The sequence below is a fragment of the Vespa crabro genome, chromosome 5, assembly GCF_910589235.1.
Source record: "Vespa crabro chromosome 5, iyVesCrab1.2, whole genome shotgun sequence".
Lineage (NCBI taxonomy): Eukaryota > Metazoa > Arthropoda > Insecta > Hymenoptera > Vespidae > Vespa > Vespa crabro.
In genome coordinates this window covers 5,918,424-5,942,936 of record NC_060959.1, presented here as the reverse complement: position 1 = coordinate 5,942,936, position 24,513 = coordinate 5,918,424, and the positions used below count along the sequence as shown (strand labels likewise).

The 24,513-nt window shown below is 29.3% G+C and overlaps 1 protein-coding gene across 4 annotated transcripts; it reads right to left on the bottom strand.

Annotated features, from left to right (window-relative positions):
- Window positions 1-4,016: 4,016 nt before the first annotated feature.
- Window positions 4,017-24,513, bottom strand: LOC124424301 (scavenger receptor class B member 1). 4 transcript variants are annotated; one of them, XM_046963146.1, is made up of 11 exons: window positions 23,416-24,513; window positions 17,209-17,864; window positions 16,836-17,044; window positions 8,017-8,108; window positions 7,381-7,541; window positions 7,169-7,307; window positions 6,601-6,804; window positions 6,356-6,500; window positions 5,925-6,179; window positions 5,720-5,838; window positions 4,017-5,584 (listed from the first exon to the last, which is right to left on the bottom strand). In XM_046963146.1, the coding sequence occupies exons 3-11, from the start codon at window positions 17,014-17,016 to the stop codon at window positions 5,150-5,152; spliced, it is 1,731 nt and encodes a 576-aa protein (XP_046819102.1). In that variant the 5' UTR covers window positions 17,017-17,044; window positions 17,209-17,864; window positions 23,416-24,513; the 3' UTR covers window positions 4,017-5,149. The 4 variants fall into 4 exon arrangements, with proteins under 4 accessions (XP_046819102.1, XP_046819099.1, XP_046819100.1 ...); XM_046963143.1 differs by having other exon boundaries at window positions 16,836-17,864; window positions 23,416-24,512; XM_046963144.1 differs by having other exon boundaries at window positions 16,836-17,864; window positions 24,338-24,512.

Sequence of the window (24,513 nt, the reverse complement as noted above, 5' to 3'; positions counted from 1 at the left end):
TAAAAATGAACGTTCAAGGGTTTACTTTATATTTTTAAATAATTATTAATTAAATATTTAATCAATTTAAATTGATACAAGAAAAGTCTCGATAGAGTTATTGGTTTTGAAAGAGAAAAATCGAGTAGAATAATTGCTAAAAAACAAAGAGACGTAGTCCGTAAGCCTAGATGATAAATTAATTAATTTTTAGCTCAGGATTTTCAGCAATTAATATACTATTATCTAATTTCTAATTTTTTTATAATTAATATCTAATTTCTCCCACGCTGCAAAAATGTATCTTTCGAAAGGATAATAAGTTTTCAGATGCGTTAGGGTTGTATTAGTGTTTTCTTTCATATCTTAGAATTTTGAATCAAATTTTGTCGTTACAGTTTTAGAATGATTAGGTCGAGGCACGAAGCAAAGAAGAGGCTATATGTCGAAGACAACATGTGGCTCAAGAGGACAACTATTAGGCTATTGAGTTATTTTCGAAGGTTCACTAGGAACTTTTTAGAATGGCTCTTAGTTTTACCATATTAGTATTTTAATTTTACCATATTGTCACTCAAAATGCTCTTATGGTGATGGGTGTAGGGGTGTAAATTTAAAAAACTGAGACGAAGTAACTTTCCGTAAATAATATTCCCACATTGCCACGCGTATGCGAATAGAATTATTTCATATTTTATGCCTTTTTAATAAACTTTTTTTTAAAACTTAATTGAATTTATGATTCTAGTTTAATAAAATCAAATTTTACATTAAAGTCGATTGATAAATTTTGCACATTTTTTTCTTTTCTAAAGTTCATTTCAATTCATAATTTTATTTTAATAAAATCGAGTTCTATATTAAAATCATATATCTATGAAATGTACAATACAATATTTCTTTCAGAAAATATTTCTTTAGATCAGTATTCAGCATATTTCATTTTTTTTGTTAATTAATCTTTTATTTTTATTAAGTTTAATTAAATTAAATCCAGAATTTTATCCTTCGTATAATTAATTTATATACATACATATTCTTTCCTTTTTCCTTATTTCTTTTCAGCTAATTCCAGGTCGTGGGATCGCGAACACGGGAAAGAATACTTAATAAAAAAGATTCTCTTAACATTTAAACAATATACAATACACGTAAATAATAATTAATTAATATTTAAACAATAGGATTTTCTTAGCAACGTTATAAATATCAGATACATGTATTATCATACATTATCGAGTAATAAATATAATAATATTTCTTTCAGAGAGAATAATATTTCTTTAGGTCAGTGTTCTGCATATTCTATTTTTTTTTGTTAATTAATCTTTTATTTTTATGTTTAATTAAATTAAATTCATAATTTTATCATTCCTATAATTAATATACATACGTACATATACTTTTTTCTTTCCTTATTTCTTTTCAGCTATTTCCAGGTTGTGGGATCGACAACACGGGAAGGAATAATTAATAAAGAAGATTATCTTAATATTTAAATAATGTACAATGTATGTAAATTATAATTAATTAATATTTAAACAACAGGATATTCTTAACAACGATATAAAGATCATATACATGTACTATTATATACTATTGATTAATAGATGTACTATCGATTTAAAATTGAAACGCAAAGAAAATTCTCTTCACTGTCATTACTGTTTATTCTAATTTACTCTCATTAATTATCCTTTATATATCTCGGGTGGGACCCATGGGATGGGCCATGGGGGTGTGCCTCTGTGCGGGTTGCTGTCTCAGCATCGTGTAGAACTGCATCTCTTTTTTTCTCTTTTCTATTTCATATTTTTCTTTTTTAATTATGTTTTCAGTTATGTTATTAATAAGTTATTTCTTATCAATTATGTTTTCTTAATATTTATTTATGTTGTTTCTTTTTAATTATGTTTTTAAGTATATGTTTAATTATGTATTTAATTATGTGTTTAATTATATGTTTAATTATGTGTTTATTTGTGTTTATTTGTGTTTATTTGTGTTTATTTATGTGTTTAATTATGTGTTTAATTATGTGTTTAATTATGTGTTTAATTATGTGTTTAATCATGTTTTTAATTATGTTATTAATATATTCTTATTAATTATGATTTATAAATTTTAGGTAGGACACATGAGAAGGTGCAGGCTGCTGTCTCAGCATCGTATAGAACTGCATCTCTTTTTTTCTCTTTTCTATCTCATATTTTTCTTTTTTAATTATGTTTTCAATTATGTTATTAATAAGTTATTTCTTTTCAGTTATGTTTTCTTAATATTTATTTAGGTTCTTTCTTGTCAATTATGTTTTCTTAATATTTATTTATGTTGTTTCATTTTAATTATGATTTTAATTATGTTTTCAGTTATGTTATTAATATATTCTTATTAATTATGATTTATAAATTTTAGGTAGGACATATGAGAAGGTGCGGACTGCTGTTTCAGCATTGTGCAGAGCTCTTTCATTCTCCAGCACTCTTATCTATTTATACATATTTATTTTCTATTTTATATATTTTTTCTCTTTCTGTTATTCATCTTCTTTTTTTCTTTTTCAGGGATGATCGAGTAATCATGCAGCAATATTCAATATGTCTTTTCTTTTCTTTTTCTTATTTTTTCCTTATCTTTTCCTTTTACAGTATAGATCATCGAGGGATAGGTTCATCTGCGGACGGATGCGTCGTCGCCTGGCTGGATTCATCATCGATTTTTATGCGCGGATACGGGAAGGATAGTAAGAACACTGGCGCGCGTGTCGGCGTGCACAGGCGTGGGTGTTCTCGGGCGCGATTAAACTTCGTTTGATTGTTCGTATCGAAAACGCGAATTTAGAGTAGAGTAACCATTTTATTAACACTTGCGTGGGTGTTCGGGCGCGATTAAAGGTCCTACCGTGGATTTCGTTTGATTTCTTCGAAATTTCGATGGGGGTACTTCGCGAATTTCGGCTTAACAGTAGAATCTACGTAATTATAACACACATGTGAGTGTCGCGACGCGATTAGTATTTCTAAGGAGTGCGCTTTGTTTGTTCGAAATTCGGAAAGCACGAATTCGAATGTGCTTAATAATCCGTTATGTCTGAAGCGGACGGTGCAAATGGTGGAGCTATCTGTAAGAGGTGTGTGTAGTTAAGCTACGCATACCCTCTTAGTTAAGAAGCCAATGCATTGAAGCGAAAAGGTATCGCGGATCGATATCGCGGTACGCGGATTTTAGAGTAGAGTCACCGTTAGCCCGTGAGTCTCCACATGCAGCAACTTCCACGTAGTGAGACCTGGGTCGATAATACTTGCAAAATTTAATTGTAAATCTTATAACACAAGTATTACCGAGCGAATGGCTGCATGTCTTTACGCATTTTCAAAATATTTTCTTTTCATATCTTACTAGACATTAAAGTACTCACTAAAGTAGTCTCATTTTGCTAATTATGCCAGAATAGATAAATATAAGATTAGACGTAAAATAGTTCAGAGTCTTACTATTAGTCGGTAGAATAGATTTCCTAGTTATCAATTGATGGTAAAATAAATCCCTATTTTATTATTGATTTTTACAGTACTCTCTTTACCAACAATCTATGAAAATCTGATTCTTTTTGTCGGCGATCGGTGAAATATGTGTCTCTTTTACCTTCGGCTGAGTGGTACCCTATATTATTGGTAATAGTAGATTCTCGTTTTACTAATGGTGAATGACCACGATTTTCGTATACCACCACCCATGGAATATTCCGCCCTCGACAATATTCTCTTGCCGCAGTAAAATATTTTGTGTATGACTTATAAGCAGTATAGAAGGATTTCGAAGCTTAGAAATTTCGGAACTTATTTTTAATCTAAATACAAATTTTAAAAACAATTTAATTTTGGATATTTTAGACTGCAAACAGAACGAATGTATTAGATCAGTCCAAAAGTTCGTGCGCATTAGTAGCATGTATGGGATTCGATAATGCTCACGAATTTTTGGACTGACCTGATAATATGATATTGATGAATAAATTATATTGTTGCTAAAGTTCAAAATAAAATGTTGTTATTTATTTTTGAACAAAATAGATTTATAATCAATTAATACAATATGTATCAAATTCTTCATGACTCCACAAAAATTCGAAATAAAAGCCAAGCACAAATTTTCATTAATTTAATTAATTTAGTTAATCTAAATAGAGTGAAGAATCAGTCAATACTGATAAGAAGTTATAAATTAAATAATCGAATATCTTCGAATTATTATTCTAATACAATAACAAATTACTATATTTAACGAACAATTCTAAATACGAATTGTAATTGTTAAAGAATATTATTCGAATATTCACATATGCAATTCTCACAAAACACCACCCTTTTTTTATAACTAATTATAACATTATCGAAGTAAAAAAAGAATAAAAAAATATCATCGTTATCAAAATTATACGATGATGTTAATAGAAATATTATTTTATTCGTTAATGCTATTAGAACCTTTCTTTAATCCCTATAAGTAGTTAGATCAGCTTAGCTAATCAAAAAACGTCGCATATATTTCGAAATATTTCAGTAATTGTTATATCTTTTAATAAGAGTACATCAATATACGTATATATATTTGTTCGACATTAGAATTTGGTAGTCATTGATAGAAAATATATTAAAATATATGATCCTGATATTGCACTAGATTTTAACCGAGAGCATCTCAACTGGTCAACGAAGAGAAACATAACAATTTAATTAATGGAATAAGAGAAAAGACAAGTTCGTTTCGATCGTCGACCAATGTGATGTGGCCTAAATAACGTTAGCTTTTATTTTGAGGATTATAAATAAAGGGACGGCATCACAGACATAACAAAAATGAAACGATCTTTTCGAGACGTTTCTCGCGACCTATACTTTTAAACCTTTATTGAACGAAGAAAGTAATGAACGCGTTGCGTGTTATCACATTTATAGCACACTTAACCGTTCGTTTTATTAGTTCCCCGACGAATCTTTACGAAACTTTGGTGTGACATATCGAACGTATGGTAGTTTCGTCTTATGGAATAATGTCTTAACATCTAATATTAATGTCATTGGTATTATTTATTATTTTCTTCTTTCATATCATTCCGTTTCATTCCTTATTGTTTCGTTTCGTTTCGTTCTTTATCTAAAAGTTTCGATCATACAACTACGTCAGTAGATATCTCTTCGATATCGTCACTTAATAAAACATAATTGGAGTCTTTATTAACGAGTAATCGATGCTGTTGATTTACTAAGAAGGACGATCCTCTTCTAATAGTCCTCTTTCCTAACTCTATTGCTTCGTGTGTAAACACCACGTTGTTGTAAGCCTTAACGAAGACCACGATTATAGTTATCAAACCGACTAGAATCAACCCGTAACTGACACATGGTACTGCAATGTCCGCAAATGTTGTAGCCAAATAAACCCATCTTCTGATCGATGGCGTCAATTCTTCGATACCTTCTTCGAGCCACATTATCGGAAACACTATATCAGGAAAATTCGCGACCACGCCGATATTCGGCTGTTGTTCTACCTTTAGATTTATCTGTACTCGAACTTTTCCTTCTATAGGTACACCGAGTTTCTGAAACGAAAATTTAACATAATAATAAGGATGTCACAAACGTCTTCTCAAATTTTCTTCATCGTATTCTCTTCCCGTAAAAATAAATCCTTAAGAAAAAGAAAACGTTCTTTTTTCTTTTTAGCATATATTTACCGGTTGTATTTTAAAATAAGTTTCGTGTAATTCTGGAACTGGTTTTAATCCTAGAACAGCGTCTAAAAGTTCCGTATCAGCTTGATAGAAATGTGGAAAAGATATATAGACTGGTGCAGCTGCAAAAAAAAACGACATTGTTAATCCATCCAATTAAAAAGAGGATAGCGCATAACAATCGATTGTTCCATGAAAATAAACTTACTGTATTGGCAAGGACTGATATTTTGTAATCCTTTTTTTGGACAAGTAGAAAGATCATCCGAGCAGAAGCATTTATTTTCTGGATTATTATCATCAGGCAGTCCGAAAACCATTTCCGGTGGCGTATATAAATCTGCTTTTATGGAACTATTTTTTACTGGTCCACGATATTGCAATGGTAAAATACGGCAGAGGTCTTTGTCCCAAATATGAACAATATCCGATCCGGTTTTATCTCGTGGAGGAAAGAATGAACCTTTTTTTTTCAAATGTAAAAATCCTTTCAGTAAGAAATTTGTTATTTTCTTATTTTCTTTTTTTTTTTTTTTTTTTTTTTGAACATGTCAGTTTAAAACTTGTTTCCGTATTTTTTGGCAAAAAATTAATGAACAGAAGAAAGAAATATATCTGTATTCTTCATAACTAATTTACCTTCGGAAGCTATGATAGAATTGCATGGTGCTTCTGGCCAGTAAGGTAGATGATCCAATCCATTTAATCGATTTATAAGACCAAATACTTTCATATCTGTGTGTCCGGTATATATTGTCGATACCTCAGTTAACGTACCGTTTCTCTGCAATAGAAATATTAATTTACAAAAAAGAAATATTAATTTAAAATAGTCTCATATACATATATATAAATATAACAATAAAAATAGTATAATAACTTACGCCATTTAGAATTCCCATTTTACTCATAGGACGCCGACTTATCGGAAAAAATCGATGCGCTATACTAACGAGTGGATCATCGTAACCAAATACAAGTTCTTGAACAGTAAGAGGAATAAATGGTTTCATTTGCATTCCACTTAGAAACATCGATAAACCGATCGTGATAAATCGAGGTAGACTCTTGCTTTGCGTCGAAAGTGTCTGAAATTTAACGTAACCTCACGTAAAAACGTTCTTAATGTTTCTGTTGAAATCGATTTTAGAGAAACCGCAAGTATAACCACAAATGATAATCTTTGTAAAAATGTACGAAATTCATAAATGATAAATGGATGAAAGAAAAACTTGTAAAAAAAAAAAAAGAAAAAAAAAGAAAAAGAATAAAAATCATATAATTCATTTCGATTAAATTTCGTAACGACCAAATTGTAATGATTTCTTGTGATGAAGTACCGCATTGTGATAATTGCTTTCCCGTAATATAATGACATGATCTACGATCATGAATCATGTTTTATAAGAAATTTATGAAAAATGATCAAATCTGATCATGCTTCTAACTTACAAGTAGTGGAATATTAGGAACCATTACTTTGAGCTTTCCATCTCTGGACATTTCAGGAACGAAATGTAGAATTTTCTTATGTTGATAAGTCACAGTACCGTTATTGTGAAAAACTATGTTGACTTTTTCCATATCTTCCCTGTAAATCATAAACGAATTTAAAATCGATTTTCTTCACTTTGTAGATATTTTTTCGGCTTTCAAATAATTACCTATAAACAAAAGGACCGATTTCTTGAAGTTTCGGCTTCTCATTGAATTGTAAAAAGCCTTCGGTATTGGTCATATTAAATATGTAGACTTTGGTCAATCGAACAACTCCAGGTTTCTGCCAATATTGAAAAGAGAGCGAGCCATTCCATAAACGTAATTGCTGAAAAGAAAAACTATATTAAAATGACAAGTCATATATCTCTATAATTAAGCGAGAAATTTCAAAACATTTATCGAAGTATAATAATATTTCACAGACGGCGATAGCAAAAATATTACTACAGTGAGGACAATTACACTCGCATGTACTTTTACGCTATATATTTGTTATATACGAGAACTGCTCGTTATGTATCCATTAATGAGCTATAGAAAGGTCGAACGGAACTAGATTATTATTGAAACATTGAAACAGCACTTGCATTCGTTTGTCGGTATTAACGAGTATATTTATAGAAAGAAAAAATAATAATCCGTTTAAAATAAAACTTCTATATCAAGGCTAATAAAATAATAATTACAAAACGCCTAATGATGGAAAATTATGTTATTTTGTTAAATTAATAAAAATGGCTGGTTATCATATTTTTAATAGGCAGCTACAATTGCGTAAAATAATAACATAAATAACTTGCCTTCAAAATAATGTAATCTACCCATGGTATACTGCTAAGAACGATGCCGATGATAAGAGCAAGAAGGCCAAAACAAATTGCTGCTATTCTACCTAAAAAGACAACAACAAAACAAAAATATAAAATAGTAGAAAAAAGTATTAAAATGCTAAAAAAGGCTTAAAATAGATGCGTTTATTATACTTTTATATGATATTTAAAAAAAATTTTATTCGATATTTAAAAGTCCTTTGATTAATATATTATATAAAAGAAAAAATTACGCAAAAAATTATTGAAGAAATAATTTATGTATACTACTCATATCATCCACTTTAATTTAATGTTTAAGAACATGATGTATCTTTTTGAAAGTAGCATAACATTTATTAACTAACTTTATATAATTTTACAATCATTTATACTAATGAAAGATAATTAATTCTTAGTAAAAATTTATATAATTTTGCAATATTTAATAATCCTTTTTAACACTTTTAATCACCATTTATCTATACTATATTCCTATATATATCAAAAGATATATTTCTGCAATCTTCTTATAGGTATTTAAGTTAAAGTTTTGTTTTTTTTTCAAATAACAATTCCCGTTTCCTTTCAGAAATAAGCCGAAAGAATAAAACATGTAGTCGCGAGCACGAAAGAAAGAAAATTTTATCGAACCGAAATTGCGCATACTGATTTAATTTCATTTTTAATATTGTAAATAATATGTTATGTTATAAATGCAAGAAGGAAATGATTTACGTACATCAATACAAGTAAAAATTAATCGTTTTGCTGCCATAAACATAAAAGAAAAAAATTAAATTATACGAAATAAAAATAATTCGTGAAAATATAGATGCATCATTTTAATTAACAGTGAAATCTGCCGCGTCTTTTAAAGGAATGAACAATTACCATGTAAGGTGCTAGTCGTATTCTGAAATTCCGCATTTCGTAATAGGCGATATTACCCGATAAGTCAATTAAACCTGCATTTCCTGAAAGCCATATGTGTAGATTTCTATAAATGAATATGTGACTTAACTAACATTAAAATATGTAAGAAAGTGCGTATCTTTCTCAGTGATCTATGATAACAATATGTGAACAAAATCAAACACAGACGCAGACACATAAACGACTATAGAATACGTCGACGATGAAAAGAAAGTTGAAAGACCTCGGACATCTGTCAACGAAGTAAAGAGCGACCCTGGCATTATGTCATCGTATAAGCCCTCTAATGTAATTTAGTATGAAACTTGCACAATCACGAAAACATCCATTAGCTGTATTTGATAACCAACCCTTGTTCATTGCATTTCAAACACGTAAGATCGAATAATTGATCTTGAGTCATGTTCAATGGTCAAATCATTTATCTAATACTTTTTCATTATTAAATTGGAATTGATTTGATTATTCGTAAATTTTATGACAAACTTGAAATGTTATTGAAGAATAAATTGTATCTTAAAAATATACATATTCGTGTACAAAAACGTACGAATTACTGTAGCATCTCTCACTTTAGCATCAATACAAAATGATCTTTATATTTTTCAATAAGATAAACAGATAGAATAATGAAATTTTTTACAAATATCACTATTAGCTGTATTTTCTTACAAATAAAATAAAATGAATTGATCTTTCAACAAAAAAACTACCTATCGTTCTTTTTTATAAATGAATTAAAAGTTTCGTTTCGAAATCAAGGATACAGCCTATAAGAAACGAATTCATTCAATGAACTTTACATATACTTTATATGTATCAATTTTTCGATATATATATATATATATACACACGCATACACATATACATCTATCTACAAATCTATCAATTAAAATTGAGTAACCAGTCTGAAATAGGTCATTAACAATCTTTACTGCTTTTCGATATTGATCTCATTTCTTAATTTATGATCAAAACGAACAAAAAAAGGAGAGTAAGAACGATAAGAATTTCGAAAAACTAGGTTGATTATTAAATAAGAAAATGTATGATACATTCATCATCGCAAATGTAATTTTTATATAACAGCATAAAACGAATTATGAACATCGCAGAGAAAGTTTTCCAATTTTTTACTCTAGTTGATTTGAATATTTGTTAATCATCAAATGGTATAAATTACATAATGAATACAATTATATAATGAAGCGATATTTTTTTCAAGAAATAGTAAACAACTATATTAAAGTTTGATTTCTAAATCATCTCCCCCCATTCCCAGAAGATAAACGAATTTCAATGATTTAAAAAATTTTTCTAACAATATTTAACATTTCGAGTTACATTCGCAATTATTTATTATTAGACAATTTATTTGATCTTTCGATGACATTGAATAGCAGAAACAAACGCGATTTGATAAAAACTCTTCTCTTTGTATCTTTATTCATTTATCGATATGAATTTTTTTCTAATTGTTTTCCTTGAGATAAAAAACTTATGCTAATGAAAAATACAAGATATCCTTGTATCTTCCTTTTAATCCTTTCTATATCTTTTTTATATAACTGTAGACAATTCCAATGAAAATTCTATTCTGCTTCATCTTTAATCGAAGCGAGAACGAGAATTTGAATTAAACTCGCCATTAGATAATGTGCTGTCAATATTATTGATAAAGGTTAAATATTATTATTATTATTACTCATGTCTTTATAGTGATCATAAAAATCGTGATGTCAGCTTAAAATATACAAAACTTGATTGATTTAGATTAAATAGTGCCGTAAGGTATTGTTAATTTTGTCTTTTACGACAGGATATAATCTATCATATTACTCATTTCATTATTAAGATCATTCATATTTTTTTTCGATTGAAATAACCAATTTTTTTTTTTTTTCTTTTTTATTAACGATGTTATTTATTTACGAAAGAAATCTACATAATAAAAACGAGTCATTGAAGAAATAAAAATAATTAAAAATTTCAATAATCGATTTAATCCGAATGGATCAACAATCGTTTATATTATAGTGTTTCTTCGACTTTCATTAAGTGCAAGGACAACATGAATACTTCTGGGAAAAAATATGAGAAAATAAGATAAACACAACAAAAAATAAAGACCCAATTTATTACAATTCGAAGAATATAAAACAGTATCTGGCCTTCGATCGTAACTCCATTATCTTGTTAAGAGCAATATCATCAAAAATCATCCCTGAAGCATTTATAAGTATTGAAAATAAAAAATAAATACCTATAACCAGTTTCTTTCGATTCTTTTCTTTCTTCAAAACCAGACACAAGGATAAGAAAGACGTCTTTATAACTTTTTTATTATCAGAAAAGATAAGCAAAAAATATTTAACTACCAGGGTCATTCAGTAAGATACAAGGTTGTCATTTGAATATCTGCATTATATCGTTACTGGTACGACATTAAATTGCAAGACAGAAAATGCTTGATGGAAAAGCCATGAATAGCTAATAAATGTAAATACTATAAAATATAAATTTTTTATCAAATATCAATTTATAGAAGGAATATTACTCTTTAAAATTTTTCTATCGAAGAAACTTTCATTTATTAATGAAGGTCGAGAGTAAATTGCCAAGATCCAGGGCGTCACCAGAACAATCGATTAAACGATACTTATAAAATATGTGAAAGTTTTACGACGCTTTAAGTTAATCGACGAAGCACACTTGGCCCTGTTCTTTTACTTTTGTCTTCTCTTTTTTTATTACAAGATCGAAAATGGATCACGATTTAATATCATCTGGAACAATATTGCACAATTTTCTTGCTAATAAATAATAATATTCTGTAGGTACGTTTTAAGGTCCATCGAACCATAATACGAAGTATTTACTCATGCATGAATTTACTTGAAAAAGCGAAAAGCTTATTTACATAACTGAAATTTAATCTAGTAAATGAAAACCAGTTTAACAAGACTAAAAGTTGAAAGTATCGAACTTTATAACTTATTTTTGAATTACATTAAATCTTGCGGTTTCTCAACAAGTTTCAATTCCTACTTAAGCTAGTTGTTACGACGTATCAACTATTTATTACATTAGATATATTTGAACTGTTTAAATTTTTTGGAATATTTAGATATTTTGAACAGTTTAATAAATATTTGGAAATATTTAAATATTTTGAACTGTCTAATAAATATTTTGAAATGTGTAATAAATTTGATCGAATAGATCAAAGCTCTATTTGAGTTATTAAATGATGCGATGATACATAAGAATAATTTTACCTTTATTATAATCGATATGTCACATTATAAGGATATATTACGACATATCGTATAATAACTTCTGTAATCTTCCATATATTCCTCCCAGATATAATTATTTAATTTTATTACTAGGCTAATCCACGATACATCTTTTTCATACCTTAGAAATCTAAAAGATAATGTGTTAATACGATAAAAAGAACCATGTTGTCACACTAACATTCATTTCCAAGAAGAAGTAAATATATAAATAAATACATACATATTTATAAAGGAAGAAGATATATTATTTTAAAATTTATAAAACAAAAAGATAAAAGAAAAACAACACCCTTGCATAGTATATCGATCATAATCACCGTGAGTTAACCGTTTACGAGATTTATAGTCGGTATTATGTTTATTTGTAATGACACGAACGATCGTAAAGTTGCGCATGATTGTAAACTTTCACTAAAACGATTTTAGAACTTAGCACGTTCCACACGAAAATATACGAAAAGTTGACAATTGTTTAAACTGACTTATCATTAACTCGGCTAAGCCTAATTTCGAAAATTGAGAGTAAAAAAGAATCAAACGAAATCTCTTATTATATCGAAATATCTTATTGAAATATAAACCTGAAATTGAAAGAAGATAAAAAGGAAAGAAACTGCATTACGAAATGCATTTTATATATATGTCCATATAAAACGCTCATATATGTACGTTCATACTTACATACATGTGTGAAAAATTACCACATAGGGCATAGGTACTATCCGTACTATTACCTACTATTCGCTTTACGAAATGCTAAAGTAAGACAATCTTTTTTTATTTGGCGAAATTAATCGACTTAATTCTTCATAAATTTTTTGTCAAAATTCGAACTCGAAGTCTTTTTTATTTCATCTAAGCTTCAAACATTTCGATTGGTTATTAACTCAGCAACGAAGATTACTTAACTAAGATTAACGACACATAACAAGAGACGAGGACGTTTCGGTTCGAGGCAGGGTCGAGTTCGTCAGAATATACGTTATATTCGCATGTAAATGTGTCTTACGGCTACTCTAAACGGATGTTGAAAATGCTGAGACAGTGAAAGTAATCTCAAAAAATGTCTGACGAATGACCAATCGGATTGCGTATATCTGACTAAAGAAAAGGAGGAGAAGTCTCTTCTATATTATTCATGGAAATATCTTGTAGGTTATATGTTTATGAATAATAATCATTTGTCAGAAAGTTTTGTAATTCTCGGGAAAAATCTTTTGAATGGTTTGAAAGAATTTTGTAACAGCAGAAATAAAAGAAAGAAAAAAAGAGAAAGAAATTGCTGCATTTCAACGAAAACTTTTGAAATTCTTTTTCGTTTTCATTTATCTTATACGTCTTTCAAATTTAATATTAAGTACAACATACAAAAAAATTAAGTACAATATACAAATTTAATATTAAGTATAATATATGAAATCGTTCAAGTGTCGAGAAACGTGACAAATATTTCTTCTAAAGAATCTTCTTCTACGTCCTCTTTTTTTTTGCTTCTACTACCGTCATTACGTACTCATTTGACATTCGACATCAAGAATAAAGAAAAAACGTAATTCTAAGAAATATTCTTTCGATCAGATATGTTACAAGAAAAGTAATAGTTTTTCTTCATACTGTTTTAATTAAAAAAGAAAAAAGAATCGATTTGAATCATTATCAAAAGGTTGATAAAAACTGTTAACATAGATCGATTGTATACAATTAAGATTCCAAAGTTAAATTACATAGTTATCATCAAGATCCTTCTAATCTATTTGTATACAAAATCTTGTATTTACAAAATTAATTGTTGAATAAAAAAGAAATAATTTATATTACAGAAATATCAAAATTGAATAAGAACGAAGTATTAAAAAGAACGTTTGATAAAAATTATAGAAAAAATAACTTTATTACTTAAAATTATTCAGTATTATTTACATAAAGAATAGAAATTATACTATAATAGAACTAGAATATTAAATAAAAAAACAACTTGGATGGTGAAGGCTGAATAGTAAAATACAAATAAGAAACAAAAACTGGGAAGTGTAAGATAAGAAAGTTCGACGAGAAGTGATTGTAGAAGAAAAAAGTTGTCAATAGAAAAATAATTCTTCATCGGTTTGTGTAAATGTATGATAATTATTAATTCATGTTTTCTTTTTCTTTTTCTTTTTCTTTTTCTTTTTCTTTTTCTTTTTCTTTTTCTTTTTAAAGATAATTTTACCTCACGCAGTGAAATTGGTAATATTTTTGCAGAAGAATTTAAATATTTAAATATTCAATCAAAAATAAGCGGAATTATGTGATAATTTAATAAATTTGAATAAATACATACAATACACGAATATCAGTTTCTTGTATAATCTATTAAAATAAAAAATAAAAAAAGGAGAAGCGAAAAGAAGAAATTGAAGAAAAAAGTTTTTACGGATATGAAATACGGAAGAATTTGCATTATTGATTTATAACGAGAGATATCAGAAAAAAAAGTAATTAAATGTTTTGTAAGTCATCGAAGAACAATACGTGCCTATTTCCGATTTCTCTGAACAATTGACGTCACAAAAATAAACAAGAAAGTTGAATGATAATGAGATAATTCATATCATACCATCTAATACTTTATAACACGAAAATTTTTAATAATTTGAGAATATACGTGAATCCTAATGATGTAAACTGTCCCATGGTAAAAATCGAGAATTCATTGTCGATAAAATTCTTAGAAATCAATGAACGATATCGAGATTATAATTTCTCTTTCTTTCTCTTAAGAAGTTCGTACAGGAATAATATTTCGAAACGAAGAAAGCGAACCGTATATTTCCACTTACAAACTATAAGTTCACGCCTACCCTGTAATTGAAATAGCTAACTGCTTCTCTCAAATGTATGACCTATATCTACAATACATGTGCTTCTTATAAGAATACATTCTAACGAAAGAAACGCATGTATGCTGCCGGTGCAAGTAACTATCATATTAGAAAGTCGACGATTGCGGCAAATCTGATACAACGGACCAACTTTGCCATCGTCAATATGTCTTTGAACGTGGAGTCATCGAATGGCGTAGTTACAACTTTTACAACATTTTCTTACGTTAAAGCTTCCCTAAAGCTTTCCCGGACTACCGGTATTGTGTCAACTATGAACATGCATTGGATGCTCGACGATCGTTACGCTTCGTTTAGACACGTCATAACGGTCCAACAATTGCTCGCGTTTATGATACACCACATATAGTTGATAGCTTAATGGATCAAAGGATAATATTACATTACATAAGCCCAATAAATGTTAGTTGATTTTATGAATGATAATAGTTATTGTTGATTTCAGTTAGTATATATTTGGTAAATGCATACTCTAACGAATGATAATTATCGGGAACTTTTTAATATTCTTTCGTGTCATCTTATATGTTAGCATGAACCATAAGTAGGACCGTATATATATACATGCACATGCATATATATAGCATTTTTCTTGAGATGCACGCAACGTTCAAATGCATGTCATATGCATAGATATTTTCTTTAGAAAAAATAAACTTTCAACGTAGAAACCGCGATCGTTCTATTCATTTTGAGGGAAGCGAAATTCTAACGAAACGATTATCCTTTTATTCACTCTCATCTTTCTGTTTAATAACATAAATGCAAACATGTGTTCGGCCTAGTTTCGAGATTCACCCTGTACTTGGATGATTAGAATCCGGTTCTTGATATCTCCTGAAAGAATTCTATATAATCGGGTCATGTTAGACGATATAAATGATACGGTATTAAGTGGAAATAACGATCCAAGAGAGAAAGAGAGAAAGAGGGAATAAGAGAAAGAAAGAGAGAATGAGAGAAAGAAAGAGAGAGAGAGGGAGAGAGTAGGCCGGGGTGCAGTAGGCCAGTGGAACAGGTGATAGAGGACAAGTTGCCCCACTGTGTTCTCTATAACGCAACTCTAGGATTACGCTTTGCTATCGACAACACACTTAACGGCTATCGTTTCGAACTCTCCCGTTAGGAGTAAAAGGAGTCTTGCCCTAGAGAATCTTACCATGACTCGTGATAGCTAGGAACCGTACATTTCGCGAAAACAATTAAGGAGAAAGAGAGAGAGAGAGAGAGAGAGAGAGAGAGAGAGAGAAATCGAAGAGTTATTCGTACGATAAAACAAGGTTCAATTTCTTAAAATTTTCTTATACAAATATGATAATTAATTGATACTTACGCATAAAAAAAGATTTAAAAAATTCTACAATCATTTCTATTAAACTTCTCTATTCTCATTAGAATTAATGAAAATTTTCTCTCGACCGGTTATAATAGTAGATTGGCAAATATAATTCGCAACGGTGATTACGACTAATTCTATTACTGAATAGAATTGGGTCGTTTAACACGCAGACTACCGTTAAAATGTATCTGCGTAAACTCGATCTTAATCTCCGATAATCCGGTATTTCGGAATAGTGTTTATATGTTGTACTATGACTAAAGATAATAATACAGTTTTTATTATTAAAAGCAACTCGACGAGGAATGTACAAACGAAAGAAAAAGTGAAGCTAATATTAATACTACTCACTGTGTTTTAACTTGCCCCCTCTTGAAATGAGCATAGACAATGGTGTTGGTACTTTTTCCGAACAAATACCATCCTTTTGATTCGGTTTTATACCCAGAAGTGCATTTCTTCCAACTTTCATATATTGCCTTCCCATAGTCTTGGGCGAACCATTTCCGAATAACGACGTTATAAATCTCATCCTTAATTCGAATCTTGCTTAACCGGTCCTTCCAGAAAAGAATAAATAAAAGAACTTGTCGAAGGATCGATGAATGAAGAAAAAAATAAGTCTTGGCAAACGTAATTCAAGACGATTTGTCGATATTTCACACGTAAATGCAAGTATTAGATGTACGATAGAATGCTTTGTGCTCTGTTTATTGGACAATACCTAGAAATCGCGTTACAGCTAATCCACGATGTGTTACGTTTAGAAAGCACGTCGTCATGTTACTTCTCCCAACATCGTGTCAGGGAATACTTCTGGATATTATTTGTCTGACAGATGTAAAAGCTCATAATATCACGTTATTTGGATAGATGATGAATCAAAAATTGTCTTAGAATTAGACTCCAGATACTACTCCTTTGTGTTTTCTTTCTTTCTGATTGACCGAAGTATGCAGTTCTAGTAACTTGGAATCTCGCAAATGATTAAAAAGAGACAACGATGACCTCTGCGCGCTTTCACGCGCTTCTTTGAGAAAAAAAAAGATAAATCTAAAGGACGTTTGCAGACGACATTAGGTCATGGATCTGACCGTGAATCGAAATTTTTAACGAGTAATAAAATAACTTTCACTCTCGGCCGTTTTTCTTTTCTTCTCCTCTTCCTCCTCCTTCTTCTTCTTCTTTTTCTTTTTCTTTTTCTTTTTCTTTTTCTTTTTCTTTTTCTTTTTCTTCTTCTTTTTCTTTTTCTTTTTCTTCTTCTTTTTCTTTTTCTTTTTCTTTTTCTTTTTCTTTTTCTTTTTCTTTTTCTTCTTGTACTTTTTATTTTTTTCTTGGTAAAACGACAGTTGCTTGTCCTTGACTCCCACAGAAATTTATCTGAAATACAAAAGATAAAGTTAAGAGAGAAAGAAGGAAGGAATAAAAAAAGAAGATCACACGCATATGGAGAAACTGGTTATTCAGAATAGGCTTATAGAGAAAGAGAGACCGCAATATGTACAATATGCAATGTAAACGTTCGCTACGGCGAAAGTTGGCATATCGCAACGGTTCTTTACGTATGGATTATTACATATCTAAGAGCGAGTCGAGCAAAGCGATGTGAAGCAATTGATAGAAAGAACAAAAAACTTGAACGATCATATGCCTACTACTATTTTCGATGCACCAATTTCGAGGAAAAATGAAGCCATACGGATTTACTTTATTTTCGATTACTCATCATTCTTCTATTCAAAACAATTTTTTGCAAATCTATCGCAGTTAAGAAATTAAAAAAAAGAAGTAATGAAATATCTAAATAATATATTAGCTTGTAAATTTAAATGTTTATGAGATAAAAAGTCATAAATTTGATGTATAAACATCTTTTATCTTAGATAATAAACATATTTCAAATGAATGGAAGAAACTGTCTTATGTATTTTTACCTATGTTGAGATAATTAAGTGTTTTTAAAGTCTTCCGTCATTCTACAGTCTACAAAGATCTATGAATATTCAAATCCTACTAGGGTCATCCTGTGATCTCTGTTTTATTTAAAAAAAATGTTATGTCTCTGATCATATGTAACATTGACTCACAAATGTAAGTTCATTGAAGAAGTGACAATATTCATCTTAAGTTTATCATGCAAAAACCGATAAGAAATAGATATTTACATAATCACCATATTCTTCTCATAAATCATAATGTGCGTTGAAATGAGAAATATTGTATTTTTTTACATTGCATTCTATTCTTCGACATCTAAATCATTTTACAAGAGAGATGAAATGAGAATGTAAAAAGGAATAGCTACTGAACTGATAGCATGATCTTGCGTTTATTTTACGGAACGCGTAATCGCTCGAGCATACTTACATACTACGAATAGTTTTTATTACGCTCTGGTTAATGGCAGGATATATTAATTGAAGGAACACCGCGAAAATCATCAGCATTTCGCCAATGCAACTCTCATTGCAAAGAGTCGCGCATTGGAAAAAAATATTTTACATGAGATTTCATACTACCATTTAGACCCTCGTAAAAACGAAGGTAAGAGTTTCAAATGAAACGAACGAAGAAACGTTAATGTTCTCTCGCTACGTCGAATTCATTTAAAAAATTCTACCAGGAATTATTGTGTAAAATTATTTAAACAATGTAAGTAAATTTTCTTAAATAATCGCTTTTTTGTTATTAAAATTTCAATATACTAAATTTAAGACAGTTTTATCATTTAGCAGAAGAAACATGATCTTAACATACAGAGATTGATATTCTAAATTTGCATGATGTCTTGTTAATTTTGGATGATTTATTATAAATTAATTAACTTTAAGTTCTATCAGTAAAAAGTTCTATGAATCTTATTAAAGAAAATCATTGAATAAAATCGATCTAACGCCAATGTCAATAATAAGTTTTTTTTTTATTCGATACTGATTGATTTAATATAAACAATAATTTACATATTCGATAATATAAAAAGTTAGACGGAAGATTATCGAGACCAATATGGAGGATTTTTCTCTGCATACTTTTTTATACATACTTATGCATTTTTATTATCTCGCATTAACGCGTTGCATAGATTGAATTATTCAAATTTCATTTCCCTTTCGTATGTCATATTTATTTATGTTAACAAAAACTGTTTCTTCTACCTCTTTCATGACATCTAACAATTAGCAGATATAAGCAATGATACAAACGTGTAGTTCACTGCATATATAATAACGCTATTAGATTAACAAGGACATAACCTTATCATCGGTAAAGAAGAAAAAAAGAAAAACAACTTGATATTTTCCGCTTCCTCCATCCATTTTTCGCAATCTCGAAGGTTTATAAGAGAAGATAATGCAAAGAAAAGTGAAAGGGGTCAGATAAGACGTCAATGTCATCGATCGAAGAATGTTCGATCTATCAATTCTTGGATGTTATTTTTCATCAAGGAAAGAACATATGAATGTTCGAAAAAAGATCTTTTACTTGGCAATATTTGACGTATCTATTATTTTATACAATGAACTGACTATTTAGATAAAATATATGTATTGTTATTTAAGTAAAATAACCAAGAAAATGAAATATAATAAGCACACGAAGATTTTTTTATCTTCAGGTTACCTGTCCTTACCACGAATCGCAATGTACAATTACCCTATCGTTGGAGACAAGAAATCATCTAGAGGACGGTCGCCGAATTGACGTACCACGACAACAAGTATTATTATCTAACATCCTATATCATTATAGTTCTATACGTTCTTGTATGATTGTTAAAGAATTATAAAAACTATCGATCCTGAATTCATTTTATAGGGATTGTGTTTTACCTACCAACGTCTATTAAAATTCATATATTCCAGCAAAAATCTTGATGTTGAAATTGCCCGTTGAATCATTTCTTCGGTCTGAATTCGATCTGGCCGATTTAGCAATGAGTATTAACATATTATTGACAAAAGAAAATTTATTATTTGCAAAATTATTTGTAATCATGACTATGAATTCGAGGTGACCATTTAATCTTCGATAATGATTGAAACATTATTGCACAATAAAAATATTATTTCCCAACGATGTTTATCATTGTAAATGATACATCGTTTGTAGTTCCCCTATTAACGAAATGCGTCTTTCGACAAATAACAATTATCGCATATCTTATCATTAAACGAACAATGACATGCATGCAATATGTAAACGATAATATCGTAATGATAATTTTATATATATATATATATATATTTATTAAAATAAATATATATATTTATTTGTTAAAATATATATATATATTTATTAAAATAAATATATATATTTATTTGTTAAAATATATATATATATTTATTAAAATAAATATGTGTATGTATATATATTTAAATTATAATAGAAAGTATAATAAAAAAAAAAAGGATGTAAAATCTCAAGTAACAATAAATATTAAAGAGATGATTTATTCAAACTCGTCAAAATTTTATACATGTTCCGACTTAAATACAAAGACAGAAAAAAGATTATTAAATATTGCTCAAGAGTGAATATTTTGAAATATTTCCTTACGACTGATAATGTTTACACTAAAGATTTCCAAACCATGATTTTTATAATATATTTAATTCCGGTTTCGAAATATAATGTGCTCTTTTTTGTACTCATCTGCAAAATATCCAGAAATCATATTTCCTGTTATTTTTTGATTAATTACTTTAAACTTACGTAATATTCAGATATTTATAATTATATATCATATAATTTATATGAAATGATGTTTCATGAATATAATACACATAACACTAAATTATAATCATTAATTTCAATCATAATTTTTCACTATTCGAGAATTATTTTGTGATCTTCAAAGATCTTTAAAGATCCGTTATGAGATATCCTAATTTAAAAATTCATTCTCTCAATCTTCTTTTATATATAAATTAAATTTAGTTATTCTTATGACTACGCATATGAATAATCATCATGAATTCGAAGAGTCTAAATTATTTTAACAGTATTCGCTTGTCAAATCTGTATTTTTATTTTAAAAATCCTCTATGTCAGACTCACTAATTATCGATAATAAAATATGTACATATTTTATTTGAAATAAAATATTGCACATTAAGGATACGTTTTTCTAATTATAAGATAAAAAAATGAAAGGAATTCTTTCTTTTTCCGTGATATAAATCTCTATAAAAATTTCAAATAAAGTAACGAACTTGAAAAATAATTAAATGTAAACAAGTTATACGCAGAATAGAAAAATAACGGAGAAGAATCAATAATCGTTGACTTTCCATTTAGGTATGGTAGTAGGAATAGAAACATGTATGAAATGTACATACTTCCGTCTGCTGTTACATTGAGTGCCTAAACTAGATCAAGCTTTCACGATCTTTCAACATTTCAAAAGGAAGTGAAATCAGTTAAAATAAGGAATATCATAAAGATATTCGTTACCTCTATTTATTTACTGTAGAAATCATTGTTTAGAAATAACATGTTATTTTTTCTTTTGAAATTAAATATTTATTTTTCTTTTTAAGAAGTCTTTTTTTTTTTTTTTTTTTTTTTTTTTTTTTTTTTTTTTTTTTTTTTTTTTTTTTTTTTGACGAGATACAGATCTATCTGCTTCTGTTCATTGATAATACGTTTAAAAAGTTACAAATGTGCGATTAATGTACAGTAGTGAACACTTACAATTAGATAATTGTAGGGTATAATCGGCCGCCAGAGATAATAATCACAATTATAAGATTAATAAACACCAAGGATAATAAACGCAATCTTCTTTTCGTAAAAAAGTAACAATCTTGAAATAAGTTATAACGATATTTTTTCATGATGTAACATATAAATAGCCGTATAATCGTAAAAAAAACTCTCTCGTTTAATGAAGCGATCGTAATCGTTATATTACGTTGTGTCAAAGAAAGTATGAATTCCGCACATTATGTAAATAAACAATTGAAAATGAAAACACAGAGCAATATAATAAATAAAATACATGAATTTCGTAATGTCAAACTTGAAATAAGTCGAATTCTTGTTATAATTATGGAATTTGAAAGAAAAACAAAGAAAAACAGAGTGAGACGAAAAGAGAGAGAGAAAGATCTTAACAAGATCTACGTTGATCGAGATCTTAGAAACGACTGACATTTCAACTGAACTACCACTTTACCGTGAAAATGCATTATATATAATATGAGAATGAAATACGTATACACGATTCATCATGTTCATTGAAGCTTATCCACGTGGCACTTCAGAACACCTTTTCATACTTCATCGTATTGCGAAAACGCTATTTTATATTGAATCTTTAACTATTGCTCTATTTGAAACTATTACTACGTATAATCGATAATATTCTAACGATATTTTATAAGTAAATATATCTAAGATCAGATATGTACAAGGTATAGCTCGAGATATTCTTTTTTTAGAAAGCAGATACGTTTCGTAAGTATTCTCGATCATGCTTACAAGGCTCGGTATTCTGTAATATTTTTATTCTTAATGGGAGAAAAGATTTCTTCTATTTGTTTCCCTTCTTACGTATACGAACCATTTCGTTAAATTATTTTTCTTTCTTTAATTCATCTCCGAAATAAAAGAAAATTAAGCACGTAAATCAACCTTGAAAATATAAACAAAATATCTATGAATGAAATTTCTAAGGTTTTCTATATATCTTGAAAAACATTGCCATGTAAGCACATCCGAGCTATGAGTAATTGACTCGTATCACTGGATGCGATCTTAACAATACCGATTGATGAAAAGAAATGGAATTAGAATGGCATCGATACTTGAACAGATTTTCAAAAGAAAAAAGAAATCAAAAAATAACATTTTCATATTGGATAATAATATCGACCAAGCGTTTCATATTTTTTTTTTAATTTTGAATCAGCAAAATATATTTACTTACGAAAGATTTCTTCGTTTTTTAGTAGTTCTTCTTTCTCGCTCTTTTGTCGTCTCCGAAAAGTGTGGATTTGAAAGCGCGAGTACTCGCGCGGACATATACACACGCACTTAAGTAAGCACTCGGTCGCGGGTTTGTTAACTGGCCAATAAAATGTGCCTCTTTATGTAATACACAAGAAGCCGGAGTGAAAATAGGGTGGGTCGTGGTTGTAGAGCGAGAGAGTAAGAGATAAATAGAAAAAGAAGAAGAAAGCGAGAGAACGAAGTTTCTCTCCTGGATCACCGATGACCAAACGGTTCGTCGCGTTCCTTTCGACAACTTTTCCGCGATCCTCTCCAAGATTTTCCTTCGATGTGAATTTCCGGCGAGACAGACGACGTGTAATTCCTTTCTCCCTAGATATCACCGTTACATACACCGTTCGAATTCTTTTATCTTTATCGGCTCGAACACTATGAAAAGGAAACGTGAGCTTACTAGGAAGCTTTCGTTCCAAGCGTTAAAGTCACCGCAGCGATCGATCTCTAAACGAATACTGACGACAATTGTGAATGAAACGCTCTGATAAACTGGAAGAAAGAAGAACAAAAGAAAAACAAAAGAAAAGGGAGAACAAAAGTTAAAAAAAGAAAAAGAAATAAAAGAAAGAAAAAAAGAAACAGAACCGGCTCTCGAGATTCGTCGGTATGGTGAAAGAAATTGAACGTTCTATTGCGTGTTCGACCGTTATATATAAATGTAATTTCTTTCTCTTCTTCCCTTCTTTTTTCTTATCTAATACCTCTACTCTCTTTTTCTTCTAAACGAACGCGACGTGCACGATCTAAAATTCACGCGCGACTATTGATGATCTACGATTTACACGACGAAGTGATTAAATGAAACTGTCTGGACCATTAGTAAAACGTTACTTCGTACCCACCTCGTATCCAAAGGAGAACTCAACGGTAGCGGTAACGATACCAATGGTGGTGGGTTTAGTGCTCCCGCTACAAATACTTGTGTTGGTGGTAGTGGTGGTGGTGATGAAGATAGTGGTGGCGAAGACGATGGTGGTGGTGGTAATGACGACAACGATTTTGTTGATGAGCTGGGCGT

Coding starts and splice junctions, on each gene's coding strand:
- LOC124424301 (XM_046963146.1), bottom strand. CDS start 17,016: ATGAGATTTATAACGTCGTTATTCGGAAATGGTTCGCCCAAGACTATG. Junction 6,805..7,168: donor TTCCTAATATTCCACTACTT/GTAAGTTAGAAG, acceptor GTTAAATTTCAG/ACACTTTCGACGCAAAGCAA. Junction 5,585..5,719: donor CTTATTTTAAAATACAACCG/GTAAATATATGC, acceptor TTTTCGTTTCAG/AAACTCGGTGTACCTATAGA.